General features: G+C 54.7%; 1 protein-coding gene across 5 annotated transcripts; it reads left to right on the top strand.

The window, feature by feature from the left end:
* The first annotated feature begins 887 nt into the window (after positions 1-887).
* Positions 888-26,044, top strand: LHX6 (LIM homeobox 6). Of its 5 annotated transcripts, XM_019731237.3 has the most exons (10): positions 894-1,232; positions 2,348-2,419; positions 2,751-2,933; positions 3,303-3,424; positions 12,182-12,402; positions 15,076-15,176; positions 15,390-15,485; positions 15,699-15,873; positions 19,370-19,473; positions 23,898-26,044. In XM_019731237.3, the coding sequence occupies exons 1-10, from the start codon at positions 1,149-1,151 to the stop codon at positions 23,916-23,918; spliced, it is 1,179 nt and encodes a 392-aa protein (XP_019586796.2). In that variant the 5' UTR covers positions 894-1,148; the 3' UTR covers positions 23,919-26,044. The 5 variants fall into 5 exon arrangements, with proteins under 5 accessions (XP_019586797.3, XP_019586798.2, XP_019586796.2 ...); XM_019731238.3 differs by lacking the exon at positions 19,370-19,473 and having other exon boundaries at positions 888-1,232; XM_019731239.3 differs by lacking the exon at positions 2,348-2,419 and having other exon boundaries at positions 893-1,232.
* The last annotated feature ends 135 nt before the right edge of the window (positions 26,045-26,179 follow it).

A 26,179-nucleotide genomic window follows, 5' to 3' on the forward strand; every position in this document is an offset into this window, starting at 1 on the left:
GCTCAGTTTGTTTGTGGAGAAGGGGCTGAGGTTGTGTGTCCACGTGTGTGTGTTGTAGGGTGTTCGTGTGTGGAAGGCTCTGTCTTTGAGTTTGAGAGCTTTGTGTCTGTGTTTGGGGACTGTGTCTCCTATCTATATACCTGGGCCTCCCTGCCTTCCCCACCTCTCTCACTATCAGTAGAACCCTCGAGAAGGTGAGATAGCTCAGCACATCCTAAAGGGAAGGAGGATATCCCAGGCAACCCCTCCCAGGAGAATTGAGGGGAACACCACCCCAGCCCACCCCACCTCAGCCCAATCGCCCTCAGTGGTTAGGAGCTGGTGCACTCTCTGGCTGTTATGCAGCAGAGGTGTCTGTGCAGGTGTGTGAGGGTACCCCGGGATGCCTGTGCTCTGTAAATGATATGGACGGGCGATCACTTGCCTCAGCATGTATACAAATGGACCAGACGTGGGAGTGCGTCAACAGATCACCATGTGTGACTATAGGAATCCATCTCAGGCCGATGGTGTTTGATCATGGGTCCCTTTTGTACCCGTGAGTGGGGCTGTGGCTGAGGGCTGTGGGTGCCCCTTGAGGGAGGGGCAGGGTGAGAGCTGCGTGCCTGCCGGTTCCTTTGTATGTCAGCGTGTCTCAGTCTTTCTGTCAGCAGCTCTGAGTTTCTGTGTGTCTATATGACTGTGTGTGTGTCTCTGGGTCGCTGCCTCGCTGTGTGTGTCTCGCTCTCCCTTGGCGGGGAGGGGATTGGTCACGCATGACTCATCTTGAACCGAGCGGGGCTCCAGCGGCAGGGCGGCCGCCACCGCAGCTGGAGGGGGGGCAGAAGGAGGGAGGAGAGGAGAAGGAAGAGGAGGAGGGCGAGGAGGAGGAGGACTACGAGCAGCCGGAGACGGAGGAGGAGGAGGAGGGGGCGGGGGCCTCTCCAAGTTTGTCGGGACCTTCTTGCGAGGCGGCGGCGGCGGCAGCCAGGGAGGCCGGGGCTGTGCGCGGGCCGGGGGCGGGGGCTGGGGCCGGGCCCGGGGCGGCAGCGCGGGCGCCTCCGCTCTCCTGCTGCTCCTGCTTCAGCCTGTGTTCCCACTGCGGCGGTGGCCCCCCTTGGCGCGGCTCTCCGCGCCGCGCTCCCGCCGAGCCCGCGGCTCCCTGGCCCATGTACTGGAAGCACGAGAATGCCGCCCCGGCGCTGCCCGAGGGCTGCCGGCTGCCGGCCGAGGGCGGCCCCGCCGCGGACCAGGTGAGCGTGCGAGCGAGCGGCTGAGCGGCCCCGGCCAGGGTCGGGCAGGGGCCGGGACTCAGCCGGGCCCGGCTGGGGGGAGCAGGAGTGAAGGGGGTGAGCCTGTGAGTGTGAGAGCGCGCGCGAACGCGGGGGGGGGGGTCGCGGAAAGTGGGAACACATTATGCAAATGTTGGAGGAATTTCTCAAAAAGCGATTTAGCAAAGACTTGGGCGAATCAAGAGGAGGCGAGGCGGGTATTGTCCGTCTGAATGGGCGCTGATAGCGCTCGTGTGCCGGAGGTTGTGCGGAGACAACGCCGAGGATCCCGGCGCGGGGTCCGTGCCCGGCGCGCCGAAGGGCTGGAGGGTGCCTGTTCCTCCTCCTGAACGCCTCTGTTTTCTTTTGGGCCCCGTTTCGACCCGGGTCTCGCCCCCATTTTGCTCCTGGTTTCCCTCCGAGTGGCCCTCGAAAGGCTCCTGAATCCCTGTCAATATCGCCGCGTCAATTTCGCTGCGCGCGCGGGGCCGAAAGGCTGATGCTCCGAGCGCTCCGCTTTTTATTTTCCTCAAACACCTCCCCCATCTCCTTTTTATTTTCTTTCTTTCTCTCTTTTCTCCTTTTTGCATTTTGTGTCGAAAGGAGGAGAAGGGAGTGAGGAGGGGGGATGGAGGGAGAAAAAATTCGATTTTTAATTACTACCATTAAAAAATCAAATTTGCAATTCTTTGGGCGGCCTGATGGATCTCACTGATTGACAGTTGGAATTGACACTCTGGCTACCTCTTATCTTGGGCATTCACGACAATTTCTAATTGCAGGTAGTTTGTGTGTGTGCGCGTGTTTTTTTTCCCCCTCGGAGGCTTGGATTGCAAGGGAACTAAGCGATTACTTCAAGAGCCACGGGTTAAGTGCAGGGAGAGGGGGAGAGAGAGGGAAAAAATCCAATCCAAATTCAAATTGCTTCATTAGAGAGACACCGCTTTTGTGGGGAAGGGCTTTAAATGCCCACTACAAAGTTAGGATTCATTGTTCCGCGCCGGTTTATATAACAGGCGCAGGGAGGCGCTGGGCTCGGGCTGCGCAGAGCCAGTTCTGCAGCCGCCGCCGCCTGCGTTCCCTCCCCCCTCCCCCAGGTAATGGCCCAGCCAGGGTCCGGCTGCAAAGCGACTACCCGCTGCCTTGAAGGGACCGCGCCGCCCGCCATGGTGAGTTCGTTCGGCCCTGCCTTCGGTCTGTGGTCCGGCCCTGAGGACCTGGCCCGGCTTTCGGCCCCGAACCTAGGCCCATGCGCTGGGGGACTCCCGGAGGGCGCCGACCCTCTCTGAGCCTCGATTTTCCGGCGGAGAATGTGGGCTTTGACCATTCCCGGCATCCGGGACGCGAGTGTTAAAAGTTGGAGCCGTCCCTTCCTCTCCAATAGGCCCTTCTATTCCTGTTCTCTAGTCCATGGCCTGGCGTCTCGTGGGGATTTCGTTGTCAGTTGGTGCGCTGGGTCCGGGGCTCAGCGCTCAGCTCAGCGCTCGGCTGTCCCTGCAGGCTCAGTCGGACGCCGAGACCCTGGCAGGCGCTCTGGACAAGGACGAGGGTCGGGCCTCCCCTTGCACGCCCAGCACGCCATCTGTCTGCTCACCGCCCTCTGCTGCCTCCTCCGTGCCGTCCGCCGGCAAGAACATCTGCTCCAGCTGCGGCCTCGAGATCCTGGATCGGTATCTGCTCAAGGTGAGACGCCGGGGGGGCAGGGTATTGCGTATGTGCTGGTGGGATGTGAGTTGCAGCCCAGAGGGCTGCAGGGAAACAATGCCGGCACCAGGTCCGCTTAATTTCGAATCCTGGCTCAGCTGCAGCCTGGTTGCGCGGCTTTGGGCAAGTATTAGTATCTCTCTGCGCCCCCGGGGTCCGGTATGAAAAAGGGGAAGGGTTTATTTCTACCTCCTTGAGCCTCGGTGTTACAGAAGAAAAGTGGGGAAACCACATGAACCGTCAGAGCTCCAGCGTCTCTGTCTGCAAATGGAGCCGGGGAGGCTGGGGACCAGCGTGAAAAGAGGCCAGCGCTGAGCCACCCCTACTCCCCCCCGCCCCCATCCCCAGGTCAACAACCTCATCTGGCACGTGCGGTGCCTCGAATGTTCCGTGTGTCGCACGTCGCTGAGGCAGCAGAACAGCTGCTACATCAAGAATAAGGAAATCTTCTGCAAGATGGACTACTTCAGGTAGGCTTCGTCCGCTGGGACAGCAGTGTCACGGCAGCAGGCCCCCCACCCACCCGCGCGCCGAGGTCGGCTTTGCGGCGCATGGTGTCTGGCTCCGGAGCCCCCGCGTCGCGAGTACACTCTGGGTACGCTGGCGGGCCCAGCCCACTGCTCTCAGCGCCACAAACGAGGAGCTCCAGGCCGTGCACCGGAGCCGGCACGAGCCTGGGCCCGAGATCTGTCTCTGGTTCCTGCGGCCCACTCTGTTTTGGTCGCGTCTCTGGCTCCGTCTCGGGTCCTGCCTGAGTCTCAGGCTCCTGTTCCGATCTCCAGTGCTTCGGTCGAGCTCTGATGTCCCTGGCTCTGGCTGGGACCCGTTTGGATCCCAGACGCGATCTGGCTGCATCTCCAGTGCGCTCAGGGTCTGGGTTCCAACCCTACTCCAACTCCAGCCGTGCAGGCGTCTCTTCCGGGCCTGACACTGACCCGGACTCCAGACTCTTGTCCCGGCTCTGACCCCTGCTCCGCTCTGGATTCAGGGCTGGTTGGGCCTCGAGCACTAGCCACGCATTGGTCTCAGATCCGATCCCATGCTCAAGCTCCTCGTCCCAAGCCCCAACCTCGGTCTCCTGCTCCGCCTCAACTCAGACCCCGGCGTCGATCTAATGTCGCATTTTCAGTCTGGGGTCCTGCCTGGGTCCCAGACGCCTGTTCCAGTCCCAACTCCATCTTTCGGACCCGGCTTCAGCCTGGCGCGGGTATAGGCTCTGACTTTGGGCCGCAGGGACACGAAAGGGGAAAGTGGGGCCCCGCAGCCAGGGACCAGGGATGGATTACCTGGGCTGCGTTCTCTGCGGCGCAGTGCCACGTCCCGGCAGCTGTCCACCGGAGCAAGGCTCATCCTCCCTCCGCACCGCCGCATCTCCACCGCTTGTGCTCGCCTCACTCCTAACCATGCGGCTTCGGCCTGACCTGGTCATGGGGGCAAGGTCACTGCCAGGTCAGGGACGTAAAGGCCGCCTGCCTGATCCTCCGGGAAACCTGAACCAGGCCTGATGCAGGGCCACGGGGACTACGGAGTCCAAAGAGAGTGGAGTGGGATTGATTCCTGGAATGCCTATTCCCAAGGGTCTCAGGAAGTAGACAATGCTACTTCCCTATACCCCCCCCCCCACCTACCCAAGGACGTCCTCTCCATCCTTGTCTCAGGAGAGGCCATGGCTTCAGTTTTCCTGGGAAGACCTCTCTCCCCCTCCACCCCAGAAATCGTCCCCTGAGAGTCAGGGGATGTGGTAGAAGGCAATGGCCACCCACCCACCTCCCGCAGCCCACTGAAACTTGGAAGAAGCTGACCTTGAATCTAGGGGGAAGTTGGCAGCACTTTGGTAGGATGTGAGTTGGGGAAACCATGTGAAGCATAGTTCAAGAAGTGGACTCTTCTTTTGTGTCTGGGTGTGAAAGTGTGTGCAGCCAGGGTGTGCATGGAAGCGGCCTCAGTGTGCAAGGAGTGTCTGTCTGTCTGTCTGTCTTGTCGGGATCTGTGCAGTGGCGCTGAGGGGCTACATCACTGAGCAGGGGCAGGGGTGTGTGGCTAGATAATGTTTGTGTCCCCTTATGACAAGCATGTGTGAGTATGGAGAGCGTGTGTCTCTGTGCGAATGCTGGGACTTTGAGTGTGTGTGTGTGTGTGTGTGTGTGTGTGTGCAAGGAGGTCAGGACAATGTTACATATGGACAGGGATCCAGAGGTAAGAGGGTGTGAATTCTGAAATCCTGTCATTCCTCAACATACCCCCTCTTCCTCTGAGGGGGACATTCCTGCTTAAGGCTTTAACCCAAGCACTGAGGGCTCAAGAGTGATGTAAATGTGGATTTGTCGCTGAGGACTGCTGTGTGTGTGTATGCCACAGCAGGAATATCATTATTTCGTGTGTAATCCGAGTATGATGTCTCCCCCCACTGTCCCACCTGACTATTGGCTGGCCAGGGCAGAAAATGGAGGTTAGAATCCCTGTCTAGCCACCTCCCTGCTCTAGGCCTGACTCCAGTTGGTAAAACAAACATACAAACAAACAAGCCAGCTGTCATTTGAGGGTTCCTTGGGCTCATCAGCTGGCCAGGGACAGGGCTCCTAGGGAACCCAGCAGGATGACATCTCAGCCTCCTCCTACAGAGTAAGGCTGGGCTGGACTGCTGTCTTGGCGCTCATGGTGAGAACAGACCTGACAGCCCTGTGAACCACTGGCCCACATTTCCTTGCTGCTTCTCCAGCCCAGTTCATGCCTAAGCTGGACTGAGCCTCCTTGGATGCTGTGCTTACTAGACCTACAAGGATTACGCAAAACTCAGATCCCGACCCACTGTCCAATGCCTTCACTGGCTCGGAATCCTCCTCCCGACTGCACTGGGGTGAAGGGTGGAGGTACAGCTCCATCAGGCCGACACCAAGTCACTGTGTGACCTTGGACAAATCACTGCTTCTCTCTGCCCTTAGTGTCCTACTCCCAGGGTTGTCTCTCTGAACTACGAAGGAGGGGGTGAAGACAGGAAGGCTCAGTAGAGGCTCCCTAAAAAGCAGGTCCTGTGGGTGCCCCGATGGTCACCATGGCACAATCCCCTCATGGTATTTCCTCAAGCAGTTTGAGGAGCAGGGCCTGCCTGGAGAGATGGGGCTGGGCCATTTCTGGGCTGCAGGATCTGAGCGCTAATCCTTTTCCAGTGACAAGAGCCCCCAAAGCAAAACTAAAACAGATTTTTGGTTAAGAAAATGGAGGGAATAAAAGCTCACATTCCCAAGGAGGAGGGAAGAATTGTGGCTCTTCTGATCATTTCTCCTCCAGCCAGGTCTCCCTGCAGGCATAACCCATCCCTGGTAGCCCCACCTGTAACAAAAATAATAAAACCCACAAAAAGGGAAAGGAAAAGCCGGCAGAGCGCCAGGCAGGGACTATTGTCTGCTCTGAGCAGCAGCCTGAACTCCCGGTGGTGGTTGTAAGGGAGGTCTTCCTGGAGAGAGCATGAATGGTGGCGTGGGAGGCAGATTGCCCCTCTCAAGAGCTGGGGCTCAGGGAGGGGCTGTGCTCTGAGATTCTCTAGCCCTCTGTTTCCTGAATTCCAGGGTCAAGGATCTGGTGGGATATGCACAGAGCACTCTGCCCAGGAGAGGCCAAAGTCTCTCAACAGGATGGAGGGAGGGAGAAAGTGACCAAGACCCCGTGGAGGGGGCCCTGGGGTCTTATCCCCCAGTTGAAGGGTTTCTGCTGGGTTTCATCCCCCACCTTGCCCCTCCTGGACACCTCCTTCAGTCTGTCACCTTTGGCAGAGCTGGAAGTTAGAAGTTAGAAAGGCACCCAAGTTCACCAGGGAGGGAGGCTGGATTATGGGGGTAGTCCAGATCCAATGCTGCCCCTGGCTCATTTGCATTATCGGGAGGGACTGGTTTTCCACTGGCTGTTTGCCCTTGGCACACAGGTCACTGGACCTCTCTGCCCAGTTTCTCCAACTCTCCCTCCAAACAGGGACTTCACCAGCCCTTGTGGGTTCAACCAGATTCCCACCTCCCCTCACTCCCTGAGTCCTAGCAGGAAAAAAAAAAAAAAAAACTACCACCAGGGAAATATGATATTGCTTTTAACTTCTTCACTTTTTTTTTTAAAGACCATTTTTCTCCCCATTTTCTTCCAAGAATTAAAGAAAAGTCCTGGGAGGAAATAGTGTTCCTTTCGGGAACATTCCTAGCTCCACTGGCTTCAATACTCACAACCCCAGACAGCTTCTTCCTATCCACAGACCTGTATCTGCTGCCCCCCAAATAGGGCATGGATTGATCTGCAGTGCCCTCCTGGTTCCCTCAGCCTCCTGGAAGCATCATGTCCATTGTATAGATGGGGAGACTGATATCCTGGGAGAGTGGCAAGTGAAGAGCCCAGGGTCACAGCTGAGAGAGTGTAGAGAGGCTGAGCAGGGATGAGGACGCTGGTCTCAGAATGGATGGAGCTCATCTCCAAGCCAGGAACCGTGTTAACCCTTTACATGCTTTATCATACTGAATCCTCAGGCCCACCCAGTGATTATGATACTTTCATAATCCCCATATTATAGGAGGGGAAACGGAGGCCTTGAGACGTGAGGTCACACAGTTAATAAGTGGCAGAGCCTGGATAAGCCCCATGGCTACCTGACTTCACCATCCTTGTATCAATATGCTTCCTCTATAGATGAGATATGTCAGCAGCCCCTCTCTACTAGGCGGGGCCTGTGGAATGGCAAAGACCCCTGTCTGCTGGCCCTAAGATTCCCTGCCCAGTTTGGTTGGCTTCACACAGGGAGCACCCGCTGTGTGCTCTGATGTGTGACTCTTCCTGGGTGGCTTCTGGGAGCACTGGGGCAGGAGTGACCTCCTCAGAGACCCTGACTGGATTGACTTTGCCAAGATCAGGTCACCGTGGTCCCTGGCCCGCTGGCCTCCTGACCATGAGAGAGGGGAGTAAAGGGTTAAGTACAGCTGCTGGTGTTTATAGAATGGACTTCAGAGAGTGCCTTGGGCTGGGCCAAGGGGCCTCTGCTTGGTGTTCCTGTCCCCTACTTGGCCCACGTGACTTAGGGCAAGCCCCCAGCCTTCTAGAGCTTTCTGCTTAGAGCCCAAGCTTACACCCCTGGCTCCGGCGGGAGAACCCCACCTCCTCCCCTCAGAGCGAGGGTCCCCGGGGAGGCTCAGAGCTGGGAAGCGGCCCCCCACCGTGGCAGAGAGCGGCCCAGTGGCCGCCAGCTGTTGGGGGACAGATGTTGGGGGAGCGGAGAGAGGAGTTCGGGGGAGGGGCCTTGGGCCGGGACCTCCGAGGCGCGGGACGTTTTAACCTCTTAATTGCTGGTTCTGTTTTTTGTTGTTGTTGTTGTTTGTTTTTTTTACGGCTTCTTCTCCTAAGAGTTTGCCTAGAAGAAACGGAGAAAAGGGGATAGGCAGGGCTCCACTTCCAATCCCCCTTGTTTGGCCTCATAGACTCGAAGGCCATCAAGGGAGCATCCTAAAGGTAAACTAATTGAGCTCGGGTTTGTTTCCGCACCCTGGTTCACTAACTTCGTAACTAACGTTGGACTTCCCGCTCTGAGCTTCGGTGTCCTCGTGCATAAAAAGGGTAGCTTAATAATGCGGGACGGGGTCATAGTGAAACTCCGATGGGCTCTTTCGTTAAGGATCGTTCATCCAACCAATTATTACTGAGCGGCTACTCGCTATCCACGGAAAGTAGGCCGGGAGGGTGAGCCTGACTTCGTCGAGGGCGTTCAGCTCCCTCCGCACAACCACGAGCACCCAGCTCCCACTGCTCCCACTCGGGGGAGAGAGGGCCAGGAGGTGCGTGATGCCCACTCTACTCCTTTCAGCAGTTGCTAAAATGCACAGCATCTGTCGGACACCTCTCCATCCCCAAAGAGTCTCTGTCCTTTGCTCCCAGGCGCGCGCCAGGACCCGGGGAGGGGAGCGCACAAGGCTGGGGGCGGGGGCGGTAGCTATGCCCCCTAATCCCTTTGGCGCTCCCTTCACAGCTCTCGAACACCCCTTTCTTGAAGTTTCGTTGTCTCCGCCGCCAATTTCGCTGCTTCCGGAATCCGGCAGCTCGGGCCTCACAGCCCGCCTGGGAAGGAGTCTGTCGGTTTGTCACAGCCTGGATCCGTAAGCCTCCTCGTACCCCCTGTTTGTGCCACTGACCCCTGCCCTGGGTGGGGAACAGGCTGCAGGAGTGGTTCGCAACGCATCCAAAACTGCGTCATGAGCTCCCCAATCCCCACCCAAGGACCCAGCGCGAGGATGATTTGGTTGACCAAGCCAAGCTACAGCGAGCGCGGCGAGATCGTAGCACTGGGGTGCTCCCTAGCGCTCCTGGCATTTGGGGTGACACGGCGGGGTTGTTAGAGAAAGTTGCTGAGAGATCGTTCGCGGCGCACGCCTGGGATCAAGGGGATGGATGGGGGCACTGTGCGCCGCCACCGTAGGCGCGTAACACTCTCGGGCGTCGCGGACTCGTGGAACTGTAAGGTCAGGGTGCGCGGGGTATCTTGGATGCGTCCCTGGCAGAAGACGAGGAATCCTGCACAGTCAAGCGCGAGGAGGACCCGGGATCGCACCCTGTGACGCGGCGCGCTCGCGGCGGCGCACAGAGACCACAGCTGGGAGACGCAGCAGCTCTCGTCCGGCCTCTGAGGGCCGGACCTTCCCTTCCCCGGCTTCCCCCGCTCCCTGGGATCGCACTTCCGGAAACCGGCAGGCCCCCGGCCCTGCGCACCGGAGTTTCCAGGACCCGCGACCACGAGTGGGGACTCGACGTGGTCAGACCAGGCTCCTTTCCTGTTCATACAGTCGGGATCCAGCTCTTCTCACCTCCCGTCCGGCTGCCTCCGCAGGCTCTAGGTCCTTTTAGCACCTCCGCGCGGACCTCAGCCCGGAACCCGCTCGCTTTGTTGTATTGGGCAAGTCAGTTGCCCACTCTGAACCTCCGATTCCACGTATGCAAAGTGGGTGCCAGTGTCCACACCTCTCGTGGTTGCGGCGAAGCCGAGGGAAGGAATTGTATCTCTGGACCCGAGACCGCAGCAAGGGCTCAGCACACAGCTGGCTGCTCCCTCCTCTAGGAGGCCAGAAAGTGCCCCCAGTCTGGACTCTACCAGACCCGCAGCGAAACCTGGGATCGGCCCACGGAGGGAGTACACTGGGGTGGGCAAAGCGGTTTCCTCTCCCATTTACTGAGAGGGATTGGGAACAGAGACCACATGCTGGGCTCTCCCCAGGGGAAGCCGAGTTTCCGACGTCGGGAACCGCCTCCGTTTAGGGAGCATTTGACCCGGCAAAGGCGCGAAGCACGGCCTGAGCGAACAGCTTCTGGTCCGAGACAGTGACGTTGGAATTATGTCAGGAGCCGGGCTGGCCGAGGCCTCCGCGCTCCCGCAGTGAGTTCAACCCAAGACCATTTATTCAACTGGCAGTTGCTTGCATTTGCCAAGGCAGGCGACGCTGTAACCAGAGTTGGTTTGCTGGTCTGGTTCCTCCACACACAGGCATTTCTGAATCCTCCTGGGTGGAAGTGTGCCGGTCCTGTGGACACAGAAGCAAATCTTCTTGCTCCTCTCCCAGGGGTGCCAGGGGTGGATGGGAGGGCCGAGGAACCCGACTTCTGCAAAGCAGTCTGATCAGTGCCTAAAGGGTCGTGCTGGGAGTTGTGGCACTCTTCCAGGAGGGTGAGGGCGTGTGGGAAGAAAGAACAACCTGTGCGAAGGCCGGCTGGGGGTGGGGGGGCGGGAAAGTGCTTCAGAGGTGGCCGTAAAGACGGGGACAGATCTTCCATTGTGCCTGACTGGACTCGTGCTTGGTTGGGTGTGGGGTGAAGGATCTGAAGGAACGTTAGGGACGAGAGGAGCCTGAGAAGAGTTGGTCTTTTGGGCTTTGTAAACTCCAGGATCTTGGACCAGATTTGAAGCAGGGCAGGACAGGATTCAGTGCGCATTCTGGAACCTTCACTGTGGCCGCTCTGTGGAGGATGGATTGCGAGGGATGGCCCTAGAAACAGCGAGAAGACCAGGGCTGAGACTGGCAGAGAGGGGTGCATGATGGGAGCCTGGCCTAGGAGCTCGGCAGTGGCAGTGGAGAGAAGACGGGTCCCAGGCATACTTAAAAAGGAACCAACAGAGCTTCACGATTGGTTGGATGTGGGGTCAAGGAAGGGGAGGAGTGTACGATTTAGGTGTCTAAGCCTGAGCGTCTGGATGAGTCGTGGCACCATTTCCTGAAATAGAGTGTGCGCCAGAGGAAACTGAGGCTCAGAGGGTTGGGACAGGGTCCACTAAAGCACAAACCTTCCCTGGTGCTCAGTGGTCTGGCCTTGGGCTGACTTCTGGGACAGGGACACACTCTGTTGCTTCCTGGAAGGCTCCCAGTCCGGTGGTGGAGGCAGCCACACCCGAAAAGCCACTCTACAAAGCGGGAGGGAGGAGGGAAAGAGGCAGCACCAAGGAAGGCTTAAGGGGGAGAGGGCATTTGATCCGGGCTTTTGTGTCTTTTTAACATTTACTGTTGGAATGTCCGGGCTCCAGACTCTGGGACTAGGTGGTTACTTAATAGACTGCAGAGCACTGACAAATAGTAGTAGTCGTTGCTATTGTCATCTAGTTCGGCTCAGAGCAAGGAACATGACAACTCGGGGGTTAAGCAGTTTGCTCAGGGCCATCAAGCCAGTAAGTGCATATCTGTCTATCCTTCCAAGAAACCCTGAGCTTCTCTATCGTGGGGGCACAGTTTATTCATCTCAGGTCCCTGTCCTTGCAAGATGTGTGACCTTGTACAAGTTACTTAACTCTCTGGTCCCCATTTTCCTCGTCTGCAAAATGAAGATTAATTGGGGGTAATCAACATAAAACACTTAGAATCTTCCTGGGCACATGGTAAGTGCTCAAAGATTTGCCTATTATTACTACTATTATATTTCCCTAACACTTAATGAAATATTTTGATGGACAGATTAATGTTATATACAAATGTGACCATTATAGAAATTTGGAAAACTCAGAAAAGCAACAAGAAGACAATAAAATCCATCCACCAGCTCTCCTTCTAAGTGGGACTCGTCTCCAGCGGGTTGAGGGTAGGGTGGAGCCACGTAGAGGGCAATTCGTGAGGAGTGAAGGCCCTGAGGCCTGGAGCCTGGGTGCGGGCTGGCCACTGGGATTTGGAGGGAGGAGGGGTGGCCTGTCTGAGCCTCGCCATCCCCTTCCCTGCCCCGGTGTCCCGCAGCCGATTTGGGACCAAGTGCGCACGGTGTGGCCGACAGATCTATGCCAGCGACTGGGTGCGGCGGGCGCGTGGCAACGCCTACCATCTGGCCTGCTTTGCCTGCTTCTCCTGCAAGCGTCAGCTGTCCACGGGCGAGGAGTTTGGCTTGGTCGAGGAGAAGGTGCTGTGCCGCATCCACTACGACACCATGATCGAGAACCTCAAGAGGGCCGCGGAGAACGGTACCCAACCCGCCCACCCAGCATCCGCTACACCTCTGCCCCCAGCCTTACCCCACCCCAGCACCACAGGAACTGCCCACACTCCTCTAGGGTCAGGTGCTTGCTTTATCTCCTGGAGGCTGCGCATGGAGCCAGCTTCTGGCTCCCCCATTTGCTTGGGAGTTGGAAGTCAGTGCCTTTCCCTGTGACTCTGTTTCCTTATCTGTAAAATGGGGCTAATGATAGGACACTTTCTCAAAGGCAGATGAGCAGATGTGTTGTAAAGCCAGGAGGCACTAGGTGAACCCTAGAGGTGATGCTCATAATGGGGTGGCCCACTTTTCTGTTTGGACAGCTCTGGTTGGCTGGACGGCTCATCCCCTCCAGCTGTCCTGGAGAGATGACAGACTCTATTCTCCCAAACCCAACCAGCACCAGCAGCTCCGAGCTAGAGGCTTGGGAGTGGGGTTCATCCTGGACTGTAAGGAGAAAGGCCTTTGAGTCTGGAGACCGAAGCTCCAGTTTTGCTTCTGGCGTGCTATTGCTGACATATGAAGTTTCCTTTCCTCTCTGGGCCTCAGTCTCCCCATCTGTGCAAGATGCATGGTGGACTACAAACATCCCTAAATCTCTTCTAGCTCTGATACTGTGACTCCCCAAGACACGTAAGTCCAGGGACAGTGTCCAGGTCGTCTAGAGATTGTGGGGGCTGAGTCACAGGTGGGTTGGGGTTGGAAAGGGGGATCAGAGGCTCGGCTGTGGGCAGAGGTAGGGGACCCTTTTCTTAATCCCCCTATCTGGATCTGTGGAAGCTGCTCACTTCTCTGTAATGTGGATTATTTGATGTAATCCATACAACAACCCTAGCAAGTAGCTGCGAATCCCCATTTTACAGATGAGGAAACAGGCAGAGGTAATCTACAGTGTGTGACTTACCAAAGGTTACATAGTAGTAAGTCTGCCTGACTCCAAAGCCCCGGCTCTTCACCACCATTCTATACCACCCCATTCTCAAGCTCCAGGGCCCCTGAAGCAGACCTCATCAAGCAGAGGAAGCTGTTTGGATGTGGCTGACTCTTAAGTTTCATTTTCCCATTGAAATAAAGGGTACACACTCATCCTTGTCCTGTCTGATCTCCTAGGAGATATTAATACCACAAAGTATCCCATCCCTACTGCTTCTGGAGAGGGGCATGGACCACCCTGCCTCGGTTTCCAGCCTGGGGAATGGTTAGGGATTCCCAGAGTGTTCCTGGCCATGGCCACATCAGGGCCATCATTTTCTCCTGCCAGGATTGGTGCTGAGTGGGCTTAGGTGAGGAGCAAGTGAAGATGGGGTGCTATGAAGTTACCTGCAGTGGGGGTGGGCAAGTCAGCAGTAGAGCTGGCATGGAATCTCAGGAGTCAGAGGTTCCCCCCACCATGGCCCGTCAGTGACCCCAGGCTCTTTCCACACGTGAACCAACCAGAAGAACCCCTAGTCACAGCCTTGCCAGTAATGCTCTTGCTCTCCCAGACAGGCCTCACCCCAGACTTCTACCACGTGGGGAAGCTTGATGGGTTGGGGCCTGGATCTCCTTTACTGATCAGCCCTCAGTTTTGGCTACTGTTTTACTTTTTAAACTGAAACATTCACACACACACACACACACACACACACACACACACACACACGTCCATCATAGAAAATTTAGCAAAGATGGTTAAGCAAAAAGGAGAAAACAAAGATCACTGCAAATGCCACCACCCATTGTATTTTAGTGTGTATGTTCCCAGATTTTTTTCTATGTATGTGTGTTAGAGTGTTTTTGTTTTTTTCCCCCTCGACACAGTGTTTTTCTAATTTAAAAGAATATAATAAATTTTGAACAGTGGTGAAATTGCTAGTGATTTTAATTTTCTTCTTTGTGCTTATCTGAATTTTTTGAGTTTTTGAGAAGGAGCACATATTACCTTTGCATTCAGAAAAATGAGGTATTCAAAATAAAATGGGAGTATATTTAGTGTGATTGTAAAACTAAGGTAAGTGGGAAGAGAATAACTAACCTGTATGTCAGTTAACAAAATTAAACTTTAGAGAAGTAAGATAACATATGATTGTTGTAAAAACCTCCAAAGTTACATAAATATTGAAAGTAGAGTCTCCATAATCGCTCTCTTTGGAGGAACCACCGCTAACACCTTCCAACCTTTTTGCTTTCATCAGTTTTTACAAAATTAGGACCATAATTCTGTAACCTGCTTGCTCCGTATCTCCACCAATCTTTGGTTTTCCCAGATTAGGTAAGAGGGAGCCCAGGTTTTGTTTATTTTTGTTTTGTTTTTTGTTTGTTTTGTGTTTTTTTGGGGGGGGCTTGAGTCAGCCAGCTGTCAGAATACTAGTGAAAGATCCGGCAGGGACTTCTCTCTGAGCCTCAGTTTCCACAACTTTAAAGTGAGGATAAAGTCACCCGTCATCAGGGCTGTGAGACATGAATGGTACACCGAATGAGAAGCGTCTGGTCCTAAGGGGATGCCCAGAAATGAAAGCCCCTTTCCCAAAGACTGAGCTCAGGGACTAGGACCCTGGGGTCCCCGCTCCCAGCCAATTCCGCTCCTGACCCTTCCAGGGACCAGCTCCCCCCACCCCCGTCCTTTCCAGGCTGCCACTAGAAGAGATGGGGACGCGTGATCAGCCACTTCTGTCGCCCCCAGGGAACGGCCTCACGCTGGAGGGGGCAGTGCCCTCGGAGCAGGACAGCCAGCCTAAGCCGGCCAAGCGAGCGCGGACATCGTTCACCGCGGAGCAGTTGCAGGTAACCAGGCAGGGCGCGAGTGGTCGGGTGTGGGAGGGGCGTTGGTGTGGGCGGGGCTGAGAAGGCCTTCTGGCCCCGCCCCACCCGGTTCCCTGGGTGGCGAGGCGGGGCTGTAGCTGTCTGGGGCGTGTCCTCCAGGCTGAAGCCTCTGATTGGGCCAGGGCCTTTGAGACCTCCGCGTACTTGTGCCTCACCGCCCCCCGCGCTCCCCAGGTTATGCAGGCGCAGTTCGCGCAGGACAACAACCCCGACGCGCAGACGCTGCAGAAGCTTGCGGACATGACCGGCCTCAGTCGTAGGGTCATCCAGGTGGGGACGGGAAAGGGAGGGACCTTCGGGTCTGAGGCGGGGCCTAGGGCCTGGGGGTGGGTCCTCGAGCGCTTGGCCGGGTTGCGGAGCCAAGGTCTCGGGGGCACGTGGCCGCGTTCCTCTGGAGGCAGCGAGTCAGTCCCGCCTGGAGCCCCTCGGCTGCGCGTCCGACCCTTTTCTGCGAAGCTGAAGCTGCTGAGGCTGTCGTTCCAGGTGTGGTTTCAAAACTGCCGGGCGCGTCATAAAAAGCACACACCGCAGCATCCTGTGCCGCCCTCCGGGGCGCCTCAGTCCCGCCTCCCTTCCGCCCTGTCCGAAGACATCCACTACTCCCCGTTCAGCAGCCCCGAACGGGCGCGCATGGTCACTCTGCACGGCTACATTGAGAGTAAGTGACCGTGACACCCAGTCCGCTCTGCCTGCGGGAGAGAGGGGCTCAAAGGAGTGCGCGCGGGCGGCGAAGGTGTGGGGAGGCCTTTCCGAGCCTGGTGGGTGAAGATGTGGACTCCGCAATCATTGGGCCTAAGGATTGGGACGAAGGGTTAAATTCCCTGGCTCTGCTCCAGTAAAAGCAAGCTCTCCCTCCAGCCTTCCAAAAAGTAGTTTCCAAGCACCCACTGTGTGCCAGGGCCCAAGGACTAGGGAGGGAGCAAGATGGGTGAAGTCCCTACTCTGGTGGAGCTTGCCTTATGGTGGGAGACACAACGCCGAACAATAACCAAGTAGATGAATACGTGGTTTCGGTTCTGATGGTTCCTAGAGGAAAGGTGCTGGGTGGGAGTTTGAGGTGCCGCCTCTCAGCAAGCTGAGGCTGGAAGCATAGGTAGGGTTAGCGAGACACCAGGAGTGGAGAGAAATAGGTGTGCAGGGTGGTAGAGAAACCTAATGTAGGCAGGCCAACAGCCTGCCCGAGGGAGCCTGATGGCAGTGGGTGTACAGTGGTACCTCAGTTGTCGAACATAATCCGTTCCGGAAGACAGTGAGTTCTGAAACGTTGGAAAACCGAGGCACAGTTTCCCCATAGAAAGTAATGCAAAATGGATTAATCCGTTCCAGACCTTTAAAATCAACCCCTAAAACTGCAAATTTAGCATGAATTTTACTATCTAATGATACCATAGATCCATAAAATTTATGGCCTTCGTAATCCGAAATGTTCATCAACGGACATTGAAAACCGAGGTACCACTGTATTTAGGATCCCAGAAGAAGGCCAGTGTGGTGGGAATACCCAGGGCTGTGAGGCTATGGGCAAATCACCCAATTTCCTTGAACTTCAGTTTCCTTATTTGTAACCCGGGACATTAATCGCCTACCTCACAGGGTTGTGAGAACCCACTCCCTATTCAGTGAGTATCTTTTGAGGGCCTTCTGTATTCTAGGCACTGGGATACTACATAGAAGACAATAGACTAAATAAAGCCCTGTGCTCCTGGGGTTCACTCCAGAGTGGGAGGTGGGTGGAGGGATAATTAATACAGGAGGGAAGGGAGGCATGTCAGTGGGGACTGAGCACTGTGGGGGAGATAGCGGTTGGTCATGGCATAGTGACCTTTGAGCAGGAACCTGGAAGAGAGAGGGAGTAGCCGTGTGCATTTCTGGGGAATGAACATACAGTGAATCTGCTATTGATCAGGTGCTTATCACAAATTTTCTTTCCCTTTGAGGTTTTCACTGGTTGTTTCCTCAAAGCGGGCCATGAGCAGAAAAATAGAAGTCACTACAATATATTCATAAACTCAGATCCTCCCTTCTCTGGCTTCAATTAAAAGGAAGAGAGAGAAGGGATGTCAGACAGACACTGCTATTTACTTCGCCTCTGCCATGTGCCCCTAACCGTATTTCTAAACATCAGAGATAGCTATCCCATGATACAGATGAAACCACCAAGGGTCCGCAGTAAGTTAGTGGGAGCTTAAAGACTTGAGTGTGGGCTTTTGTATCAGACTATCAGGCTTAAAATCCCATCCCTGCCACTTCCTAGCTGTGTGACATCGGGCAAGCTTCTCAGCTTCCCTGAATACCAGTTTCCTCATCTGTAAAAACAAGGACAAGAAAAATACCTTTCTCAAAGCAGTATTGTGAGCATGAAATGAGACCATGGACTTAACGTCTTCAGCATTTAGTAAGTGCTGGATAACTATTAGCTGCTCTTTTGACGGTGACGGTGGTTTGGCTGGCAGAGCTAGGGGTGCAGAGTCCTGCCTGCTGCACCAGGCTGCCAGTTGGAAACTATGTCTCTTTGTCCTGTTCCATTTCTGAACCATCTGCTCAGTAGGAGGGAGTTTCTCTCCCTTTCTTTTCTAAACAATGATTTATTTGCTGCACAGAGCTCGTTGAAGATCTAGTTTATCTGTTAAAGGCAACAAGGACCAGGGGCTCTGTAGGTACGACTCTGGGCTACCAGCTAGCATTCTACTGTGGAGTTGGGAATGGGTCTAAGTGACCCTCTTGGGAGGGGGACCATGGCCTCCAGAGTCATGCCAGGAATCTGCCTATATACTTTGTTGACTGAGCCTAGATCTGTCTTTGATGCCTAGAGAAGGGACTGAGGTGCTCTTTCCTTTTCACCTTGAGGTGGAATCCAGCTCGGGCAGGAGGCGTCAAGGGTGTTTGGACCTTCTGCCTCTTGTATGGCTGAAGGTCCCCTTAGCAGTTTGCTTTGCAGTTAACTAAATTCACAGGATCCTGAGTTTCCTGGAGCCTTAGAGCTTGGAATCTGATAAAAAGCTTTGGAACCAGAACCCAGAAAAATGCACATACATGCATAGTTTTCCATGTCATCTCAGGCTGTTCGTGGACTCCTAGGACACCCCAGATTAAGGATCCCCAATCTTATATAACCACTTTATTCTGTAGAGAGGGAACGGTGGCTCAGAAAGGCACATGACTAGTTCCAAGTTGCATGTCAACTGTAAGTCTCTATGGAGGGCTCTTTCTCCTGTTACCAAAGGTGCTGAAGTGCTGGGGAGAGAGACCGTGGCCTTCTTCTCTACTGTGGTGATAAAGAGATGGAAATGTGAGAGATTTGGGTCAGACGCAAGAATGGACTTTCTCCCACAGTTTTAGATGTTAGAATAGGGTACGGAGATTCATTCAACAAATATTTAAAGACTACCTACTAGATGCCATGCCTTAGTCTAGGTATAGTAGTACCTCGGTTTTCAAACGTCTCCATTGATGAACATTTTGGTTTATGAACACCGTAAACCCAGAAGTAAATACTTCGGTTTTCAAAAATGCCTCGGAAGTCGAACATGTCACATGGGCTTCCGCTGAGTCCAAGATCCTGAGGCCTAGCTGTCGGCTATTTTCCAACGTCTCAGAACTAGAACAGTCTTCCGGAATGGATTACATTCGAAAACCGAGGTATCACTGTACTGGAAATTAACGAAGATCTAGAATCTAGAAAACAGACAAAAATCCTTGCCCTCATTAGAGCTTGTGTTCTAGTTGGCAAAGACAGATAATATCAAATAAAAAATAAAAATATATATAGTAAGTCAGATGATGGTTAAGTACTAAGGAGATAAAATAATGCTGGGAAAGAAGACAGGGAGGGCGGAGGTGAGCGTTGGTGTTAGGTTGCATTTGTAAATAGAGTGGTCCGAGAGAGCGTGCTTGCATGTAGAAGGTGTTCAATACATATTCATTTATGAGTGTTTGTTTATCAGTGAGCTGGACAGTTATCATAGTATATAGCACTCTGTAAAGACTTTCACATAGACCATTGCAAACGACCTTATTGAAATTTTGCCCAGGGTCAGCTGACTGGTAAGTAGCAGAGGAGAAACTGGTCCCAGGGCTCCAGCCTATGGAGCACAGGGCAGGTGGGATCCTGCACGGAGGCTGGGTATGGGCTCCAAGCATCCTCTCATCCACAGGTCAGGTACAGTGCGGGCAGGTGCACTGCCGGCTGCCTTACACCGCACCCCCCGTCCACCTCAAAGCCGATATGGATGGGCCGCTCTCCAACCGGGGTGAGAAGGTAAATGGAGCCAGGTTGGGTCTGATGGGTCAGAGCCATCCTGCTGGGGCTGGGTATTGGGCAGCATTCTTCGTCGCCGAGCAGGCACCATACCGCCTTGTAGCAGAGCCTCTCTGCCCAGCATAGTCAGGCCCCCACTGTGCCTCCGAGGCAGTCACTCTAGCAGGTGCCAGTGTGTTCTATGTGCATGGGCACTCCAAAGGCCTCCTTGCAGCATCCCCACTGACAGCTGGCCTCTTTTTCGATTTGTGAATTTAGTTACTTGGTGGTCCCAAAGAAGGCTCATTTCACACAGCACCCTGCCTCCCACCATCCCTGGTTCTTCCTCCTTCCTTCTTTTTATTCCTGTCTGTTGGCAGTGCATATCCTGAGCTGGTGGGGCTCGGGGATAGTAGGTCAGCAAGTGACCTTGGTCAGCTGGCAAGGCCTCCTTTGTGGAATCTGGGTCTCTGATTGTCTCCAGCTTTAGGACTGAATGTCCACAAAGGTGCTTGGGAATCAGCTAATCCAGTGGCTTGTGAGCTTTGTTTTTAAGCACCTTTGTTGAATCTTTTCCAAAACCCATAACGCAGATGAAAGAGGATGGAGCTGATCTGGGTGAAACTGCAGAGGGAGTCAGCCCCCTACCTCCCTCTCAGCTCCAAGATATCTCCCAGTTAGCCCAAAAGCCACAGCTCTAAGACCTCCCCGCCTTTTTAGAAAAGAGGAAGTTGAGGCCCAGGTAGCTTACGGTCACAGAGACTAAGTGAAAACCTGTGTGTGTATTCATTCACTTATTCATTTATTCAGCTGACATTTGCTATGTACTGACTATACCCAGGGGCCCCAAGTCAGTTGCCAGGAGCACAGAGATGAGGAAAGCATGGTCCCTGACCTTGAGGAGGCCACCGTCTGGAGGGGGAGCCACCTCCCAACAGTTACAACACAGTGAGATCAAACTATGATGGGGGAGCCAAGGGAGCTGGGGAGTGAAGGGCAGGGGTGTAATTAGGAGAGATGAAAGGAAGCCTTCCTGAAGGAAAGCAAGGTCTGAGCCCAGGCCCAAAGGCTGAATCAGTTTGTGAGGGAAGGCATGAGATCCCTGGTGGCTGCAGGGGACACTGAGTGGCGCTGTGTGCTGGCACAGATTTGGCAGAAGAACAGTGAGGGGTGGAGGAGGGAGCTTGGGCTGCCAGGTGGGGAGTATGGCCTTTGCCCCAGGGCGTAGGAAACATCACTTAGTGGTCCTCAGACAGGTGGGGGAAACCCCGGGAGTCAGCAGGTGTGGTCGGCCAGGGAGAGAGGGCTGGGGCCCTCAAGCTGGAAGGGGCCCCAGGAGCCCTTGAGTCCAGCAGAACACAGTGTTGGTGTGATTCTCAGAACCACCTGGGCAGTCTGTAAAGATACAGATTCCCCAGCCTCACCCCTAGAGAGCTGATGGGGTGGTCTGGGGCGGGGCCTAGGGACCTGTGAGTGTTATACCCAGCCCATGTGATTCTGGCAGGCAGCCAGGGGTGGGGACCACTCCTCTGGGACAGCCCCTCTGACTCTGTCTCCTGATTGAGCACCTACTGTGTGCTACGCTCAATGCTGGGCTGCATGGGGGAAGGTATAGGTTGAGGAGGCACAGACAACCTAGTTGGACAGATAGGTTTATCAGTAACTGGTAGTGCTCAAGGCAGAATCGTGCAGCACCTGGTGGGGGGCAGGCAGGCCCCAGGAACGGCCCCTCTGGACTGCCATACTCACAGCAAGAGCTGCAGTTTGTTGAGCAGCTCCTCTGTTCACGGCAGGCACTTTACTGAGTGACACTTCCCAAACACTTCACGGGCATGAGGATGGCATCCTCATGGTAACGATAAGGGGACAGAGGCTCAGAGAGGTGACACAGGGATGCGGTGAGTCTGTGGGACTCGGAAGGCCACCTGGTTCAATAACCACTTCCTTTCGTGCAGCACTTTACAGTTTACAAAGTGCTTTCTCGGACCTCACCCTCCACAGCCTCCTGGGGGAGGGTAATTACTGTTGACTCCGTGTCACACCTGCAGACACTGAGGCTCAGAAGGCAGTAGCTCACCCAAGGCCACACAGAGAGCACGGCAGGGCTGGCCTGCATCCTAGGACTGTCTGCCTTGGAGCTGCCTTTCTCCTGCAAGAAAGCATTCATCCTATCAGATGGCACAGGGACGTCAGAGGCCTGTGGGCGTGGGCGTCCCTGTCCTCAGGGCGTGTGTGGCTTAGAGCAGGAGCTGGGCAACTACACCCCAGGGTGACAGGGCAGTTGAGGTGAGGGGCGAACATGGCTTTTGAGGACCCAGAAGAGGGAGTTAAAGCTCTAGGAGAGAAGCTTCGGGAGAGGAGAACATGCTAGGGACAGGGGCACAGAGGAACCTGGGTTTGAGGGTGTTTAGTGGGGCTGAGGTGCAGGGCGGTGGGTGGAGCTGACGGGTCACATAATGAAGGGCCTGGCCCTTTGGGTGAGGGGCTTGGGCGTTATCTGGAGGGCGGGGGGAGTCTTGGAAGTATTTAGGGCTGGGCTCAGAGCTTGGAGCTGAGCCCATGCCTTCTGGTTGCTCAGCTAAGCTTGTGGTTATGTCTGGTTCAGCTTGAAGGATGAGACAGGCTGGGGTCTGGCAATTTGGGCTATAGAAGTTTGCTGGCCCCTGGGTTTGGTTGCTTAGCTAGAGTTCTCGCTTGCCGGGCTGCGTCCCTAATTTCACATCCAGCAGCTCTGCAGAACAATGTCTCCCCCCTCGTGACCTTCTGCCCCTCAGTGCCTGACCTTCCTGCCAGCTCCTGGGGACCTTTTCTGTCCACATCTTGCCAAACCCATTGGGCCTGGTAGGTGTATGTAGTCAGTCGGTGCAGGGCTTTCTCCCAAGTGCCTCCAGGCCTGAGCCAGCCTAGCTATGAGGACACCCAGAGCCCCCTGGGGCAGGCCCATGAACCCACTCATCAAGGCCAGCACTGGCCTGGTCAGGAGAATGGTGTCTGAGCATTTGGGGGTAGCACCCTCTGCTCCCATCACATCATTTGGCCACACATACCTGTGAGTTTCCAGAACCACATCTCTTCCTGGTCATGGCCTCTGACCCCACAATTCCAGAGCTTGGAAGGCTTGTAGAACATCAGAGCCAAGCTGTCACGGATCGGATAGAGACTGAGGCCCGCGGAGGGGAAGGTCTTACCAGAGTCATCCTTCTCAAGAGAGCTTCTTTTACTAAGAGCCCAAAGCCAGGCATTCAGGAGGCCGGAGGAGAGCACTGCCCGAGGTTAGGGGAGTGGGTTAGGCAATGCAGTATAAGCGCCAAGTTAGGCAGCCTCTGCTACCTTCTCACTCGGAGACCTGGGAACACAATTAGCTTCTCGGAGCCTCAGTTCCTGCATCCACAAAATGGGGATAATAATAGGTCCCCCCATGCAAGCCTGTGGCTGAGAGCTAAGACAGTAATGTATGTAAAGAGCCTAGCAGAGGGCCCGGCACATAGAAAGTGCTCCATAGATGGCGGTTACTCTGATGGAGACCATCACCGTTGCTTTCCTCCATCTCCTCCTCATGGTAACTGATCTGGGCATGTAACATTCCTGATAAGAAAATGGAACAGCCATGTGGCCGTACCCACTTGTTGTCCCTGGACCACTTGAAACCTCCTCCTGACATTTCACTGTGAAAAGATACATCCCGTTGACCAGACAGCCAGGAATCGACCAGAACTTCAGGGAACTGGCTGTGTTAATGGCAATAAGAGGTCAGCCAGGCACTTTAGGTGGAAGAGGGAGAAGGACAGGGGCAGACAGTCCCTCATCACCCACGTTGTGTCAGGCACCTGGCGTGTCTGAGCCACCGACCTGCCGCTCGGCTTTCTGAAGACTAAGTGCCCATGAAGCTCTTGGCCCGTCGCCTGGGGCCTAGGAAGCGTCAATGACTGCTGTCGTGGCGGCCTGGGAGAGGTAGAGGCTGTGGGATACAGTGAAGAGAGATCGCTCTGGACCCAGGCCTGGGCTGCAGTGCTCGGATCACCTCTCCCTGGCTGTGTGAGCGTGGGGTCACTGATTTTCACCTCTCTGAGCCTAAGTGCCCTCCCTGTAAAATGGAGGTAATGGTGGGGCACCCTCGGGTTGAGGCGAGGCTTCCGTGAAATAATGCTTGTCCGGCACTTTATGCGGTGCCGGTCGCAGGGTGCGGTGGCCAGCGAGCGTTTGCTGCTGCTCTTGTGTCTCACTGAAGCCTCCCCATTCTGAGAGAGAGGTTTTGTCGTTCCCATTTCACAGATGAGGAAACAGGCTCAGAGAGGTGAAGTGAGACGCTCACAACAAGTGACAGAGCTAGGATGTGAAGCCAGCTCTGGACCCTGAGCCACCCACATTCTCTGTACGTGTGAGGACCTCTGGGGGCTGCTGAGTGGGCTCCGGGCTCAGCCATCTTCCCCGCTTTCCTTCTGCAGGTCATCCTTTTCCAGTACTGACGCTGCCGGCACTTCCGTATCTGTCCATGGGCACCCCACAGCTGCCCCTCAGCCGCTGAGATCCAGTGTCCGAGCCACTGCCAGGGATCCACCCACCCCTCAAACGCCATCCTGCCCGCCACCAGCTGGGCCCCTGGGCCTGGCCATCCCCTCTCCTGCTGAGAACCAGAACCCGCCAGGAGCACCTTGGAGTCCGCCTCTTGGAAGGCAGAGCTCCCTGAAATTTGAAATCAGGGTGAAAACAACAGTCAGTCTTTTCCATTTAGACAGGACTCGTCTTCAGCTTAGGCTGATTACAATAGCAAAAGGCCGAATTGAATTGTGCAACGCCAACAGCCTTTTAATTGACAGGTTTTCTTTCCTCCCATGTTGGCCTTTACTCACTACTTCCTTGGAACTGTCTCCGAATTCTGAATAGCCGACAACCCCCAATGTTATCCACTCTGTTGCTTTTGTCTGGAAAACTCTACAGTGTCTGTGGGGTGTCCCCAAAGGGAAGCTGTGTTCTAATTTTATCATTTCCATCTGTCTGGTTATGTCAAGTTAATTCAGAAAGAGAAGAGACACTGACCAACCCTGAGAGGCCCAGTAGGGCAGAGATGGAGGCCTGCCTAGACCAGCAGGCAGGGAGCTGGGGAGGGGGGTTGGGGGGACAAAGACCCCCATTGGTTTGGAGTTCAAGGAGAAGCATGTGGCACATTGCGCTGTGAGAGGAAAGAGACAACTCGGGGGGTGTGTGTGAGACCCTCCTCCCACCTACTTATCCAGCATGTATACAGGCGACATAGCAGAGATGGTGTTGGATCTGCGTGATGACATTTCCGAGTGTTTGGGCAGGTTACAATTGGGGGCCCTTGTCGGTCACTTGTTGACTCCTGGTAGGGGTGCTTGGGTCATGTCTTTTTTGGGAGGACCGCTTATAGAGGGCTGGGGAACAGAGCCCAGGGAAATGGCAGTCAGCATGGTAACTCTGAGTAGAGAGAGGGTGCCCCTGCCTAGGTGAGCATGCCAAGCCCAGGATTCCACGTGGTACTTCTGGGCTCTCCCACCCGCTTGTGAGAACGGAGGCTAGACACAGCCGTGCTGACATCCACCCTGTCCTGCTGCAGCTCTTCCACCCCAAACAAAAGGGCTTGGGCTACACAAGTCCATGATTTATGTTTTCAGGGGATGCCCATTTGTCCCGAGTGAGTTTATCCCGTAGTTTTATAAGTACTTGGTGTCCTGATACATTTCCCACTAGAGGCTGCTAGTAGGCATGTTTTAGCCCAAGTCCTCCTTTCTGCTCTGGTTAACCTGATATGTTGCTTGCGGAAGGAGGCTCTAGGACAGGGAAAGCAAGTCCATGGCACATGCATATCGGCTGTCCCTGTTTTTACCCACGGCAGACATTGCTAGTCAATGACAGCACTCTCCATTTTACTGAGTCTGGAGAAGGTTGCAGAATCCACATGCTTGAAGTTGGCACTTAAAATGAAAGCCTATATGCCATTCTTGCTTTGGGACCTGGAGAAAGGTGAGAGATGCGTGTAGCCCAAGAAGAAAACCTTCCCGCTTTCTCTTCTGAAGATGGTTCCTGCTGACTCAGGGCAGAGAGAAGGCACCACTGAAGATATGGTCAGTACAGCTCAGTTCAGAACTCATCCAGTGAATAAGGCGTCCCCGGCCCTGTGCCAGGGGCTGATGTTGACAGGAGTGGCTTGGGCTCGATCCCTGGCCTTGGAGAACTCTGATCTTTCCTTTGGTTTTTGCTCCTGAGGTCCCAAGTGCAACCATGTAGTTGGTGGTCAGTTGAGCCCTGCCCAGGGTCACCCAGTACCTATTTTGCCTTGAGCCTCCCGCCAGGGTCTGTTCCTTGCGTGGATCATGTGGTCATAGCATGTTGCAGTTCAGACATGTCTCCACTAACCTGTTAGAGCAGCCTGGGAATGTACAGGCCATCAAGACTATTTATTTAAATACAAAACAAAAGGGGAAAACACACACATGGAAAAAAATTGTAAGCACTTTTTTGTAAAACCAATGTCTGTTTTGTTACATACCTTTCATGTTGTGCTTTGTAAATGTCTTATTTGTGTAATAAATAAAGTTAATGCAAGTAGAAGTGCTGGCACTTACATCCAGAACGCGATGGGATTCCATTTCTTTCCTGCTCTCTGGTTAAGGGCTCAGGCCCCTGCCCCCAGTGCATTCTCCTTCCTAGAAAGTTGGTACTGTTCCCCGGTTAGTACAATGAGCGTCATGAAGGCGTGGGGGTGGAT

Source organism: Rhinolophus sinicus, chromosome 16 (genome assembly GCF_057876585.1).
Source record: "Rhinolophus sinicus isolate RSI-liver-muscle chromosome 16, RSI-T2T, whole genome shotgun sequence".
Classification (NCBI taxonomy): domain Eukaryota; kingdom Metazoa; phylum Chordata; class Mammalia; order Chiroptera; family Rhinolophidae; genus Rhinolophus; species Rhinolophus sinicus.